The 16,470-nt window shown below is 39.0% G+C and overlaps 1 protein-coding gene across 2 annotated transcripts; it reads right to left on the reverse strand.

The window, feature by feature from the left end:
* Window positions 1-39: 39 nt before the first annotated feature.
* Window positions 40-13,354, reverse strand: gpm6bb (glycoprotein M6Bb). 2 transcript variants are annotated; one of them, XM_056754652.1, is made up of 7 exons: window positions 12,921-13,354; window positions 8,593-8,779; window positions 8,259-8,415; window positions 7,913-8,072; window positions 7,057-7,130; window positions 6,800-6,865; window positions 40-2,316 (listed from the first exon to the last, which is right to left on the reverse strand). In XM_056754652.1, the coding sequence occupies exons 1-7, from the start codon at window positions 12,967-12,969 to the stop codon at window positions 2,167-2,169; spliced, it is 843 nt and encodes a 280-aa protein (XP_056610630.1). In that variant the 5' UTR covers window positions 12,970-13,354; the 3' UTR covers window positions 40-2,166. The 2 variants fall into 2 exon arrangements, with proteins under 2 accessions (XP_056610630.1, XP_056610631.1); XM_056754653.1 differs by lacking the exon at window positions 40-2,316 and adding an exon at window positions 2,740-5,258 and having other exon boundaries at window positions 12,921-13,353.
* Between the last annotated feature and the right edge of the window lie 3,116 nt (window positions 13,355-16,470).

Raw genomic sequence — 16,470 nt, forward strand, 5'->3', positions numbered from 1 at the left:
AAACATCTTAACAACGTGCAACAAGTGATCTGGAAAAAGTCTCTGTGAAACACCACTTCTGTTTTATTTGTCATAAAGTACAAGAACTTGTTTGAAGGTGTGAGCACACCAACATCAAACCATCACTTTTGGGTAAAATCATGTTCATCCACCTGCTTTACGGGCAAATTAAACATGTTGAACGTTACCAGTTTAAAGCTTTGAGGGGAACTTTTAAACCTGCACAAATACAATAAATCCACAAACACATTTTGATCAGATAAAAATCATTCTCTTGGAGTTTATAAAACAGTGTCCTGAATTATAGAGTGGTTCAGACAAAATATCACCATTAACATCCGTTTAAATCTCAAAATGCAGTCGATACAATAAAACTCAAAGAAATGCCTACAGTTATTACAACTAATGTTTGACTACAGGTTACAAAGATGCTATACAGTATACATAAACCAATAAACACATGACTTGAACTGAACAATTCTCTATGTATGTAACCACATTATATCATGTTAAAAAGCAGAAAGGCAAATGCTGCAAACACAGTCGGTACAAATAAGCACAACTGATCCCATCACAGGTTTACTCCTTAAACACTAGAAATGTCTTTAACCTTTTTATAAAAGTCACAGCAACATTTGTCAGTATTTACAATTGTACGTTTGTTGAACCTCCCTCAATCCAAACTAAACAAGAAAACAAAGCGTTGCGTTCCACTTTCTGAACTGGGTCACATCACTCACACTGTTCCATTTTAACACGCTGAAAAAACCACACAGAAAAAAACAGCCTCTTTCCTTATCATGTTCAACAAATTCCACATGTTTTAGCTGACATCCGCTCAAGCAGTTTTCTTCAATAATGTCATAGAGTTTCTTACTGTAAACATATAGATTCCCAAAGTCTATTCTACATTCTTTTCTAATAGAACCCAGTTTTAAAATGACAAATGGTTTAATACTTCATGTTTATCAGGATGATTTATGAATCTTTTGGGCTTCAAGGGAAGCAGGAAAAATCACAAAGATGTCATTAATGTGCGTTTGCTGTTTCTGTATCACACATTGAGTTCATGGACGCTCTTATGTGACAGAAATCACACACACAGAACTCTTGACTTTTGAAAGATCGATTGTATAACAACAGCAAACATTTTCAATGGTGAGGCCGATTTGATAGTAGTGGTCATTCTAGATCCCTGCATACAAGATTCTGAAACATTCTGAATATTTGAACATCTCTTACACATCCTTTGTATATTTAATATATATTTAGTACATATAGCACACTGTATACCTCACTTACTGTTTCCCACAATGCAATGCAAACAACAGGACCTTGGGTCACTGTTCATTGTAACTTTTCTTTTAAACGGACTGTCAAAAGTTCCGTCATTTTACAACAAAATGTCGTTTAAAAAAGCAAAATAATATTTTGTTTTCAAGGACGGCACTCGCCATAAACATGCGACATCAAATGAAGTGAGTTCAATGCATCACAATACTGATAGAACCGTTGCATAACACGTTACCTTTCACATACTATTATCAAAACAAATAGTATTTAGCATGTACAGCACACAGTTTTAAGTGAAGAGTAAACTAGTATTGCATTCTAAACAAAACTGCTAAAAACATCATGCTTTCCAAGAAGACCGATCAAAACGATCACATCATATTGACATTTTCATGACTTCAGAATAAATCACTGAGAATGTTTTTGTTTTGTTTGATTATTTTTCTTAGAAACAATAAGCCAAACTAGAAAAACTAGTCATAGAAATCATACAGATACAGAGAATACTGTTCTTTCAAATTTGAATGAGGGACTTTTTTCTATGATGACTCGCATCACATTGATTTGCATTTCTCCAAAAAAAAAAATCTGTCAATCGTCTACGAGTGGTTTGTAAAAGAAAAGCTCTTTCATCTGTGTTTGAATAGTGCAATGTTTGGAACTTTAACCAGCCGCTGCCGGTTCACAAGGATTACGGTCAGAAATAGAATCTAAGCTACGGAGAAAAGTACACAACATAAAATACAAAAGGAGGTCCCCAGAAAAAAGCGGCTGGAAAAGCCCGTTAGTTGAAAAAGAGCAGAGATGTATTAGTGAGTTAGGGTGGCTTGAGTTGGCAGTATAAAAGCGGCCCGCGTCCGTCACCTCCACATCTTACGAGTATGAATTGAGACATTCTTTGGAGCGAGACTGGATGTCCTGCAGCTCCTGTTCCTCCTTCATTCTGATGTCCTGGTACGAGTGTAAGTGACTGGCGTCTTTAAGGTAGGCCCAGTTAGCAGAGAGGATCATTAGATAATGAATCTGCAAGAGAAGGTCAAGCGGATGACCGGTGAGCAGGTTAAACACGCAAAGCCACAGCTACACAACTAAATAGACGACACAACACGCACGCTTCGTTTAAAGGAACACTTCGGCCAAAAATGAAAATTCTGTCACTTCAAACCTGTCTGCTGTTCTCCATTCACTCAAACACAACACGAGTTTCATGAAAACACCACACAGGTTTGGTCAAGTAAATCGTGACAGAATGATAATTTATGACAATTCCTTTAATACACAAACAACTACAAACTACTCAATATTATTCATTATGACAGACACAGACAGGTTAACAAGAGAAAGGTGATTAAAAGCTAAGCAGCGCAGCTCGTGATGTTAGTAAAGATTCAGAATCCAGTCTGCCCGCTTCGCTACGCCACAATAAAAGACATCATGGACAGTTCGTACACAACGTATCTTTTTATTTATTTTATAGAAAGATGAAACTACAGCCACTGAAATCTTGCGGTCATATGAAATGACCTTTAGGTGAAGTAAAGTTAATTCTGATCTCGTACAAACACACATGTGATCCTGGAATATAAGCAGCATCACGTCATCCATCAAAACAATATTAGAAGATCTATACATATGTGACATTATAAACATTAAACACACGCTGTAAAACACCGACACTGGATTTAACACAAGTGAATCTGAACCAATGTAAACACAAAGTGAGTCAGAGCCCCGCCTCTAAATGCTGATTGGATAAGCAGCAAAATGCAGATTAACACACACCTGACATCTGTCACTCGACGTCGACACTCATACTGACTACAACACACTCAAAGGGGATCTTCCACCATTTAGCACTCACCCTTCAGTAGTTTAACATCTGCATGACCTCCATTTCCAAAAAAAGATATTAAGGTCGTTTTGGAAGCTCCTCAGATTGCAACGCAACCAAACTTTAAAGCACTGAAAGTGCCTAAACACATTGTAAAATAGTCTGCTTGACTCCGGTGGTTCAGTATAAATGAATATAATGTGACGAGGATACTTTTTGTGTGCAAACAAACAAAACCAAGGACTATATTCAAAAAGTTCCTGATTTGAGTGATAGTTTCCAACTCACGTTCCTGAGAGCTACACGTCGGTCATCCGATGTCAGCATCGCTTGACGCATGTTCAGTCTGGTATAGAGCCTATGTGGTCAGAACACGCATGCGTCGAGCGATGCTGTAACCCGGATGCACGTTGTGTGACTTGTGTGTTTGTTTGCGTTACAATCTGGGGCATTCTGGGGAAAAACGGAGGTCCTCGGGATGTTAAACTACTTGAGGGTGAGTAAGTAAATGCAGAATTTTCATTATCAACGTCACTCTTTATCGTGGTGAAATCACTGCAACAGTCCTCAAGCCGTTAATTGCTTTTATAAACATAAATATTCATCTTTGATGCTTCACCTTATTGTGATTGATGCCGTTTTACATTTGATTATTCAGGGGTTTCTCTCTGTAGGTTGTTTGAGTTTTGTTAAGCAAAGTCACTTTAATACACTTGTGCACAGATCACAGGTGTGTGTGTGTTTACTGCCTGTACACCATGGTCTGTTTGAATACTGGATTCTGATTGGCTGGAAGGTGTGCATTAAAAGCATTTAACGCTTTAGTCAGTTTGATTACATTTAAAATAACCTTACAAAATAATCCTCATTTTAACCTATTTGATCTAAAATTATACTGTGAACATCAATAAAAGCTTTGACTTGCCAAATAACCATGGTATAAGCTGGATAATCACCGGCTAGCTGTGCATTCAAGGATTTTAATGTACTTCTTCAAATCGATGTTGTGCACTAAAATCCTTTAATGCACAGCTAGCCGTGGATTATACCTTACTTAAACAAATTTAAATGTTTTTCATCCAATCAGAGTTTAGAGTTAGAACATCTAGTTGATAATAAAGCAATAAGGCACGTCAGGTCATGCTTCACAGTGTTTCCCGTGGTTAAAGGGGTAAATCACTGTCATTTAGTTTTTCAGGGTTTAATTCTTTACTGTACACCCTAACTCACTAAAAGAAGCTGAAAACTCACAAAAGGGCAAATATATGGACACGCGAGGTGTTTGGCACAAACATGTGTGAGTTCACTATCTGTGTGTTCTTTTCTATTATTTTTCATGATTAATAGCGGAAGCAGACGCTGTTATGAGCGAGTCTTTTCATGACATCACAAGATTAACTCAATGAAATACTTAATGAAATGAATCTATAGAGCTACAGAAATGAATAATATGTTGTTATTACCTTGTTACTTGTATTTAGAAGGTCATATATTATCCGACAGGAACACTATGTGTGTGTGTTTAACAGAACAGTAGCAAACGTACGTAACCGCAGTTAAAACATGAAAACTCCATCAGGTGTGAATACTGACATCATATAACCGAGTCGGTCCTCAATGTCAACAAACTAAACATCAACATTCATGAGAAAAGCAAAGAAACGAAAAGTGTAAACGGGGTTAAAAGAAGTAAACACTGGAGGTTTCCACCGCCACATTTCTCAAAACATTATTTCTCTCAGTAGAGCGTCACAGTCGAGTTCCAGAAGTGTGAATCTTCTTCACTTCCTCCAAACACAAATCAAAGAAATCTTCATGAGAGTTCACTGCTTTACAATCATGATGGAGTTTAAGTGGATGATGTTTCTGTGGAGGAACTGAAGACGACAAACACTTCCAGAACACTGACCTGTGATCTTATTGATCTTCTGATAGTTTTAAAAGAACACTGTGTGGTGATGATGATCTCTATATTTACACATGACACTGGCTGTGGTTTGTTTAGTCCATCAGGTGAGGGATTCTAGTTCATTTCAGTTAAGTGAGATGCGAGTTAAAATTTTGTGCAGCAGTCTTCTCGACTCTTAAACTTCAAAACAGCAAAGTTATACGTGGTGACCATCATGTAGATGAGCTGGTGGAAGAGAAGCACAAGAATGCATGAACGCATGGAGTGACACTGAAGAAAACATCTTTAACCTGTCTGTCTGTCTGTCTGTCTCTATCTCTGGGTCTGTCTGAGTCCTGTCAGTGGACTTTCACAAACTCAGAGAACTAAAGACAAACATGGATTTGATAACAGTTGTGAACATTCAAGCAGGATTTCACACAAACACCGTCATCACGCTAACCAATCTCTCAGCTAGTGAGACACAACCTTAAAGGGGTCATATGACGCGGCTAAAACAAGTATTATGGTTTGCTGTAGATGTAATGTAATGTGTCTACAGGATTTTAGGTTCACAAACACTGTATTTTCCACACACCGCACATGTTTTTATGTCCTCTTTGCTCCGCCTCTCTGAAACGCGCAGATTTTTTAAAAGCCTCATGGCTCTGAAAAGCGAGGTGTGCTATGATTGGCCAGTTCACCAGTGTGTGGTGATTGGTTGAATACTGCAAGCCCTTGTTCATTTAACTTAAACATAAGCGCTCTTTAATTTAAAAAATTTCTAGCCGCTTTTGGTTATAAACAGCAGCTGAATGTCATGACTTCGGAGGCAGTGTCTGTGCAAAAAGGAAAACCAGAGAAACAGATCGGCAGTGTTACGGAACTCTATCAGAATTATAAACAGAGAGCGTCTTTGCAATAACTAATCGCATATTTAAAAACTTCAATACTAATTTCTCGCTTGAAATGCAATCAAAAGTTGTTGAAATTTAAAATCTAACTTAGATTTATATAAAACTATGCTCCAACGGGCATTTCGGACACCATTTCATTGTTTGCGAGCTTGAGCCTTCTCAACCAATCACGTTCCTCGCATGTTGTCAAGGAAAGGTCTATTTCATTGGTTGGCTGTGAAAAATGAGTTTGATGAGAGCGTTTTTTTTTTCAGAAAAGCTGAACTTTTTTCCAACTTAAAAAGACTCTCTGAGCTGCAAAAAAGATGCTGACGCTGGCGTTTATAATTGAATAACAGACGCTAGCAGCTTCGAAAAAGAAGTCAAGTGTGAACACGGCCTTTTAGTCACATAAGACCCCTAACTGACGTAGATGTGTGGGAGTCTGAGTTCGCTTTTAGATAGAATGCATCTTTTGTTCCAACACTTTCATTTCTGCAATTTCACGTGTCTAATACATAAATGAGCAACTAATAACACGCCAAAGACACAGAAAAACACGTATTCGCACCATATGACCCATTTAAAAGAAAAAGTTCACCCGATAAAGACACGTCTGACATTACCTCATGAACTCCTGTGTGTTCTTCACACAGAGTTGATCATAATAACAGAATTTGTTTAGTTATTTGATTACAAACTGATTTACTTTCATTTTCCACTGTAAAAAAACACCAGTGTGTGTAAATAATGACAGAATGATTATTTCTGGGTGAACTGTCTCTTTAAGGAGAGCACATCAGAGAAGCGTGTGGTTTGCAGTAGCTGGAGTTGATAGTGAAGAGGCTTGTGATTGGCTGGAAAAACACACATGAATACTCAAACACTCACCAGAGCGATGACTGTGGCACCTGCTCCTGCACACGCTACTATATACAGTTGGTAAGACAGGTACAACTGCGGACAGACGGACAGACAGACAGCATTACTGAAATGCACCCATAATACCACAAATATCAAAACATCATGTGTTCAGAAAATAAAGAACAAACACCTTCAGTCCAGTTAACATATAGTTTCACTGGGAGATTTACATAAAAACGTCATATCAAAGGAATGTTTGAGAGAGTGGTTTTGTGAGGACATACCTCATCGCAGTTGCAGATTTCTTCAGAGTGGTCGCCGCAAACTTTGCCTGGAGTTGCGTTCCATGGAATAATCCCTGTCAGAGAACACAACACATTTATCAAAACATGTTTCCTTGTGTAAAAACTAGGGATGCCACAATACTCATGTATAATGTACAGGCAGCCGGTTGTTATGGAAGAAATAATCACCGACAGTGTGATCAGGACATGAAGAAAAAAAAACATTATCCCGCTTATTACACGGCTGGCTACTTGCCACATGAGAAAATCTGGACATAAGAATGTGAATTTGAAATATTTGATGAGCTCATTTTTACTTCTCTGTCCGTGTCTGTCTGTATGCTGAGATAGAGAAACACATCCCCACGATTTAGGGCTGCTCGATTATGACAAAAATCTATTTTTTTTGTCATAATTGTCAAGAGCGCCTCCAGGCAGCTATTTAGCATTGCACTTCTTCCAATTTATTGCAATGAGAGTGACGCACTTTGTTAATATATTATCATTGGCCTTTCCCATTGAGCACACGTTTACTATTATTATTAGTTTTTTTATAGTCATTTTAAATACTAAAAACCTCTTCAAGAACCTTATTTTACCTGCATGTTGATGAACAATAAACCAAAAACTGCAGTGAGCTGCCAGTCTAAATCTTTACATTTATTCAACTCACCAGGAATTTGTACAAGTTGTTTTTTGCTAGAAGGCAATAAAATAAAGAGAATTTCAGAAAAAAAAGCATGTGCCGAAGCTGAAAATCCGAGGTTTGTATTGAACCGTGGGTGAGCTGTATTGTTGCATCCTAGTAAAAACATTGATTCATCACAGTCATACAGGAGTTATGGAACTAGCGTACCGTACTGACGCATGTCCACACAGATAGACGTCTGGTTAGCCACCTGTGTGCTCACGGCGGCGCAGGTGGACAGCATGTTGTAGAAAAGAAACACAGGTACTGCAGAGAAGCCGAAGACACCGAGCCAGGTGATGCCCAGGATATACGTCAGAAACACGAACTGAAAATAAACACATTTCATTATGTTAGCGTGACCATCCTGATTCCAATCTAACTTAGTCGGGATAGAAACGACTAGAATAATTGATAACTGAGTGAACCACAGATGAATCTCTTCATTGAAGTTGCTGCATTGAACTCTGGGATTGTGTTCTGTATTAAGTGTAAAGAATGAGACGTCCTGTACCATTCCACTGATGCAGCGGCCACAGATGGTGGTCTTAAACTCGCTGTGGAGTTCTTTGACTGCGCTGGTGGTGTAAAATCCCTCGGCCAGCAGGATGATCCCGTACAGAAAGAAGAAGGAAGCGATGCCGTAGATGACGTAGTTTATGAGCTCAACTCTGAAAAAAACACAAATGACAACGGTTTACTTTTCTTCCAAACCATCCTGAGAATTCACTCTGTCAAATGCAAAGATTATTTTATGGAAAACCTCAAATCATGTGATATTTTATACAAATTCGATCTATAATTTCTCAATATTGAGGGTCCACACACACACACATGGGTGGACTCACATGTAAGTCAGCGTGGCGTGATCGCTGGTGTTCTTGGAAAAGTGATTCTCCAGCATGGTGACGGTGCCCGACAGGGCGACATGACCGCAGCCGCAGAAGAGCGCCACACCTGAGAAGCACAGGATAGTGGCGACCAGCGATGCGTACGGAACACCGCCCAGACATTTAATACAGCAATCGAAACAACCTGCAGACAGACAAACACACTTCATTGAGTTAAACAGTTAAATAAAGTTCACATCACAACACACTTACAGAACGTGTTGAGAGATGAATCAAAGAGTCACACAGGGTCATCCAGTCATTCATGCTCTCATATGTTATTTAACACATCACACAACACTGACATCACTGTCATTAAAGTAAGTCGTGTGGTTTAATGACATTGTGTGTTTTGATCTTTAGAACAGCATGAGTAACTAAACATGTCATTAAAACTGATGAACACCTCATTCAAAACAGTGTGTGTGTGTGTGTTCTCAGACTGTGCACTAAACCTTAAGGCATGTAGATCATAGGCTGTTTACTGCATACTTTAAAGTTTCTGCTGCACAAACAAAAACAAACCAACAAATAGAAACCAGATGGAGGGTTCGGCCGCTGTCTCAGATGAAGTGAATGTGCCTTCACAGCACTAAAGATTAAAGAGCGGATTAAATAATACTGAAACTATACGTATATGACCTGTAAACACACACAGAACAAGCGTCATATAATGATTCTCAGTCTACATGTGCATGTGTTCTTTTATCACCTTCATCCAGAGACCAGAAAACACAAGTGGGATTTAATTCAAGCTGCTGTTGTTCACAGTTTGAACCCTCTGAGTTTCTCTGCATGAATTAAAGCTTTTTCCCATCACACAAAGACAAATGAGAGAGAGAGACTGAAAAAGAGTGAAAGAGAGAGAGAGGGAGAGAGAGTTTGTGCATTCTTTATATTGATATATACTTTTATTTTATTTTTTCTTAACCTGTATTTGTGCAGAAAGTTTATATTTAATTGTTCTGTGCTTTGGCAAAGAGAGAGAGAAAGTGAAAGAGAGAGAGAGAGAGAGAGAGAGAGAGAAGAGAGAGAGAGAGAGAGAGAGAGAGTTTGTGCCCAGCAGCTTTTATGAGGCACACAGGGGTGAAAGCATTCTGTCCCAAACAGTGAATAGCCGTTTCCATAGCAACGAGTTCACCACAACCCAATGAGTGTGCCCACGGCAGAGTCTCTCACGACCCCCAACACACAAAACACACTTCTGAGGGCACTTAAACGCTTCCATCTCAAAGGAAACAGTCTTTGCTTCCTGAAACACTTGAGATTTCTTGTTTACTGTCCTCAGATTGTGAAGAGTTCTATGTAATGTTTCATATGATTTATATTTAGTAGTAATATGGATTAATTTGAAGAACCCAGTCAAATAAATCCTTAAAAGCTAAAGTACCTTTACAACCGTCCTTTGATATTTGATTGTTTGTCCATATAAAGTAATGCTTCAAGTTTTGATGTATAAAAAACAACAACTGATACAGACATAAACTCATCACGCAAAGATGAAACGACCAGCTACACATCAACCATAATACAATATAACAACAATCAGATCAAACTCAATCGTTTTCCTTTTTTTGACTCATTCCTACAATCGTGGTTCTTTTATGCCTAATAATGTAAACACACACACACACACACATATGTATTATTATCATTAGCTCTGTACTGTGGAATAAATCCCAATAAAGTGTGTTCTCATGTAGTGTGATGTAACGGGTTAATGAAAGACGTTAAAGTGAGAGATGGTGAGCAACATTTTCACAGAAACTAACAGACCACAGTCATGTTTCATTCACTCTTCTCTCAAGAATCCGCTCGTTCTGATCCTCTCTTCACAGACACATGTTGACGGAGTGAAAGACAGAAAGCACTTCTTAGGTCATGATAAACAGATTCTAGCGCTCACATTTCATGACACGGGAGGACCGGCTTTAAAGAGCTCCTTCATTTAACACCACATGCACAGCGTGAACACACTTCACTCGCTCCCATAAATCACCAACAAAATGAGACGCACACTGCACTTAAAAACCTCCCCCACACTCACATAACAGACCAGAGGACCAGAACATCAGGAAGAGGACTTTAATAAAGATGAGGAGAGTAATGGATCAGAGACGTACTCAACATCTCAGCATCACTGAGCTCAAGAACAGAGGTCAACACTTCCGGTCACTTCTACACAAAACAACTGCACAACAGCATGACTTCCTTCCAGAAGACCACTGGACACAAACCAAACCCATCTGCCAACTTCATGCTGATGTGTTGAGTGATTTTCTCTGGAGAGATGATGATGTGCAGATGTATTCACACACACACACACACACACACCTCTCCTGTAAACTCTCACAACCGTTAATGTTTTAATAGATGATTCTAGTCAACAGGATGTGTTTCTGTTGCTCGAGCTTTCCTGTGGCTCAGTGGTTGGAGCATAACACTAGCAGAGCCAACGTCATGGGTTCGATCTCACGGGATGGCACATAGTCAGAAACAAATGTAAAGCACATTGTAATCTAAGTCGCTTTGGATAAAAAGCATCTGCCAAATGCATAAATGTAAGACGATTCTTCAGTAAATCACATTAAACCCACATTTTATTTTCCACGGTCAACAAATGCAACACACATTTAAGAATATTTGACGTCATATGTAGTTTGTTTAAAGAGTTCATAAGTGTGTAATGTTGGCGTGTTTGAAAGCAAGCAGTCTGACAAGTTGTAAATCTGAAGGTGAATGTATAAGAAAGTAATTGTCTTGGAAAAAAGGGAGTCGACTCCGAATCACTCAAACCAGTCGTCTCTAGTCCGATTCGCCAACTGCTGACGATTTACGTCACTACATACAGCAGTCCCAAACTAGCTTTTAAATAAAATTGTCACCACTGTAACATAAACATAGAAAAAACACAAAGCGATGGCATTTTGGGGTGTATGGAAACAACAGTAACTATGGTAGCGAATACACAAACATGAACTGTAAATGGAAGATGGATATGAATATCAAACCTTCATGTAAATCCAAAATTGCAGTTATGTGATTTTATGTCCTTTACTTTTATTTCACACGTTGCATGCCATGCTTGCAGTTTCTTTTGCGCTTCATGAAGTTTTATTAAGTGTATAAGAAAAAAGCCATGGCCGATCCTTCCCATGTTCTGTACCAACTTCTGCCTTCAAACAGAAGATTGAGAGTACCGTACGCTAGGCTGAACAGGCTACATAGATCCTCTGTGCATCAGTCGATAAAATAAATAAATCAGAGTCAAAGTAGATCTTTGTTTCTAAATGAATGACAAATGTCTGGGGTCAAAGGGTTTTGTCAATGTTATTGTGTTGTGATGTGGATTAACGCATGGACATGAATTACTATAAAATGTAAGGACTGTGGGACATGAGACAAATTTTGGAAGAACTTTCATCAATAAAGTGAAATTGAATTGAGAGAAGTGCGCGCGCCGCCACATGCTCGCGTGAGTATAGTACTGTTTAACATTCGTTTTTACTGAGGTTTATTTCGCAACAAGTTATATACAACGAATAACAACTCCTACATTCAGCCTGACAACATGTCACCTAAACACAGATATGGAATTGGGACAGCAAGCGTTCACTCGCTCAGGCATCTGCCAACAGCTTTCACGCACGTATTTCAAAATAAAAGTCTGGCATCAGAAAAACATTTAGAATTACATATTTTTGTTATTGCTGTGTTTTCCCACCAGTTGAGAAACACTGTTCTATAGTCGGATCATACGGGTGAATCTGATGCTGTGAAATGAGAGAAGGAAGCTGATAAACAGCGTTCTCAGATATGTTTTAATTCCTTCTTCTATCAATACTGTACATCATGTGACGTGTCCTACATAGAGTGCTGGAGATGCTGCATAGTGTTTGTGCTCTTCCAGCTATAAAAGACATCATCAGTTTTTCAGCTTCTTCTCTTTTCATTGGTCAACTCTCTCTTTTGGTGGAAGGACACACCCCCTTTCGAGAGAATAAGAGCTGATGTGATTGACATGTGAGGCGACCATTCCCAACTTGGGCAGGTCAATCTGACGATACGACAATAACAGATCTTCGTGTTTTTGGACCGCTGACAGGCCGATGTATTACATAACACAACACAGCGCACAATTAAAAACCTGCAGTCTCTAAATCTGTAAATCTGTGAGATGATGAACAAAACACGAACAGTGTTGACCGTCTCACAGTGATCTGATGCTCATCATAATGAAGCATCGATGTGTAAGATGTCTGATGTGATGTGGGATTTACGGGTACCTTGTTTCTCCTGCCGTTCATCTTCAGTGTCATCATATGATGTTTCCATGGCTGTTCTACACAAAACCAACAAAAATCCACCTCCTGCTTCTCCAACGCTTCTCCTCCTTTGTTTTCAGTCTGTTCTATCTCTCGCTCTTCCTCCGACTCTCTCTGTCTGTCTGTCTGTCGGTCTGTACGCACGCACTCTCTCGTCTTTCTCTTTGCCTTGACTTCACATCACCGCAGAACTCTAAACCCACAAGAAGTCAACATTCGACTGAAGACGGTCACGTCTGCAGAAAATCACAGACACGTTCCCATACCAACACAATGCAAGAGGCGTAAGAGACCCCCACAGCACACCCCCCGAATATATTATCATATTAAAAAACACACAGCACAAACTAGCTTTCCATCTGCTGCCCGGCCCCTGAGAACCACAGAAAAGACAATGTAGGACAGAACGGACGGAGGAAGCAGAGGAGGAGGAAAATACAGAGACAAGGGAGGAGGAGACCGACCCGACGAGCGGGTAGAAAGAAAGAAAAGAAACGTAAGAACGGCCAAATAAACAAACAAAAGAGAAGCGAATGAAGGATCAAATAAAAGGATCAACATAAAGACCAAATAGAAAGACGAATGGATTAATAGAAGGAAGGACAGATGAAAGAGAAGAAAATATCACGCTAGCATGCTGCATTGCTGTCCTTCAAATCTAAACAAACTATACAGTCAACTTTAACAATTACAACATCATTTGAGTGATTGGTTATCTTCCATCACAATAATCCAGACCTTCTCCCTGATAATTATATCACATTGAAGATAAAATAATCAAATATATATGAACATCAACTGAACCAACATACAGGTTTGACATTCTTTCGGATGGTACATCACGCATGTGTTCATCATGCGCACACAAACACTAACATTCATGTGTCGGTCTCTCTGTCTGCATCCACCGCAAACTTTCTCTTATGGCCGAAACACACTACATGACTTTTAAACTAGCAGACTTTATGAAAGTTCCAGATAGAAACACACTAACTGATCAAACTGCAGACTGAAAGCACTCAGCATTGTTTGGATATCCGGTAATTTCCGTTTTAAAATATAAATCATAAAAGCAGTCCAATCACGTAAACTGTTAGGTTCAATATCTTTATTCCAACGCTTCACGCACCAGATTTGTTTTTTTTGGTCCGGACCAAAACAATAAAAATAACCGATTCACATGAACGCACCCTTAAAACCGTTCAGTTATGGCAAAGGATTTTAATGTTGTGTACATATTATAATATTATAGTACCAGTCATGTGAGAGTTTATAGAAAGCTAATACGAACATATTCATGATTTGACTTGAAGAAGGCAACAGATACCGTTCAGGATTTTACCACATGTAGGAAGAAAAAGTAAACTCTGCATTAGTTTCTAAACATTAAAGTGTTTGAACTACTGGTTGTGGTGTTTGTGAGGGTGTCAAAGGGCTGAGAACGCATGAGGGCTGCATTGTGTTTGTCATCATTGAGGCTGAATAACAGTCCAGTGCTCAGTCACCCGTAGCATCCGAGGACGCTGTGACACACAAAACAGAAGGTTCTCATGAACACCAGAGCCTCACAATAGCCACGCACACACACACACACACACACACTTATTCAGCTTCACAAGAGAGATGCAGATGAGATGTGCCATGAGAGAGCAGAAATTCCCACAAACACTCTGAAGGAGTGTGGATCAGAGATCATAGAGCAATCTTCTCATCTCACATTTAATCAAACAAAATTAACTGACAAACATCTCGTGTGTAGCTGTTACAAAACACACACAACTGTGGCCTGCAGTCTCCTGTCGACAGTACAACACACAAACTAAACGAAGAAACAACAGACAGACAGCACAACACATCAGACTGACCCACTTCATAGTGCACGCTCCATATAAAACAAATATTCAGGAGCAAGTCATTGATTCGACTGTCAGAGACAAAACCCAAATAACTTTCTATGTCAATCGATGTCTGTTGACCTGTTTCATGCCGTTCATGACAGAATCTACAGCAAGAATATCTCACCGTTTCTTACATGGAGAATACATGTGTATCACACACAATAAAAGTTAAACCGCTTTCCACATGTGAGGAAAATGTGATTTGAGTTCTCAGTCATGCATCATTCCATCTCAACTGGATCTAAAATTGCTGTGGAGAAAGTAAAACAGACACAAATGAGATGTTGACAAATCTGAGCTAAGTTTGTGAAGAGATCTCTTTTTCTCAGGAGAAACATCTGACATAGGGTTGGGCAGATGGCAGACAGTCTTCACTATGTTGGGCTGGCATCGTGGTTCCCCTGCATGACGTAATTTTCAAATGTGCAGGTCGTATATGCGCAAATACTTGTTGAAAAGTATGCAAAATGTGATTTGGTGGCAGTCTGGAGCCCTGATATAATTGTTTTAATGTTTTGGCAGATGGCCAACCATGAAACAAATATAACCCCCCCATCGCCCTGCCCCCCGATGTAATCGTCCATCACAATGTTTCACTGTAGGCATCGTCCGATGACAATTTGGTAGACATCCCTCAACCCTAATCTGAGACTAAAGACATAAGCAAAAGTTTCCATTTTCGCTCTCAATTTCCATCTCATTATGTCTAAAACAATTAAAAGAAACTCATCTGTGATTAATCGTATAGACAAACAGCATATGTGTTACTGATGGGGGATGAAGTAAAGTGATGACAACTGAGCTAAAACATCTTTTACTGTTCAACATTCTACATTATAAGGAAGGATGACGCCTGTTTTCGGTTTTGGAAACGAGAAAGAATTCCTTTTAGAGTCAAGCCATCTCGTGCTATTAATGCTCTTAAATTCTGTAGAATTTTGTGAAAAAAGTTGGGTGATGTTGGGGTGAAATTCCCTTATAAAACCAAATTGCTAGTGTTGAAGTGAATGTTCCTCTGAATGTCTGAATCAGCACATCTCTAACGACATGTTTGTGTTGTTGGTTTGTAGGGTTTGGGGGGAACGTAACGGTTTTGAGGTTGTTTTCAACCAAAACGTGTCTTCTCATGTGACTTTACACCCGTGGACTGGCCCCACAGTAAAAAGAAACTGATGCTCAGAGAAACATGAAACCAGATGATGGCTGAGAGAGCACATCTCAATCCTTGTCTTACTCATGATTCAAAGTCTAAAGAACCATAACATTTGTGTAAATAAAAAAAACTATAAGCCACATAATTCCCAAGCTACATTTGTGCTTTGTACAAACTATGTTAGTTTTAAAAATGAGTATAAATGTGGACCTTTGATCTTTTGTTAAGAGCAATACACTGTTATAGAAATACAGAATCAATGAAAGCTGTTATATTTGATAATCTTCAGTGTATTCACCCGTTGTCAAGAATATGAAAAAATGGTCTTTTTGATTTTTCACCATTCACCTTCTCAAAGTCTCACCCCAAGATGCTTTTTTAAAAACTATTGAAAGAGTTCACATCTGTTCTGAGCTCTAATTGGATGATTTTCAAACCTTTAAACAGACAATATTGCTTT

Source organism: Triplophysa dalaica, chromosome 8 (genome assembly GCF_015846415.1).
Source record: "Triplophysa dalaica isolate WHDGS20190420 chromosome 8, ASM1584641v1, whole genome shotgun sequence".
NCBI classification, from domain to species: Eukaryota; Metazoa; Chordata; class Actinopteri; order Cypriniformes; family Nemacheilidae; genus Triplophysa; species Triplophysa dalaica.

Bases quoted from the DNA above. Each gene is read 5' to 3' on its own strand.
- gpm6bb (XM_056754652.1), bottom strand. From the start codon at position 12,969: ATGGAAACATCATATGATGACACTGAAGATGAACGGCAGGAGAAACAA. The intron at 8,780-12,920 runs GTACCCGTAAAT...GTCTGTCTGCAG, and splicing joins TGAACGGCAGGAGAAACAAG to GTTGTTTCGATTGCTGTATT. The intron at 7,131-7,912 runs GTACGCTAGTTC...GTTCTCTGACAG, and splicing joins TGTGGACATGCGTCAGTACG to GGATTATTCCATGGAACGCA.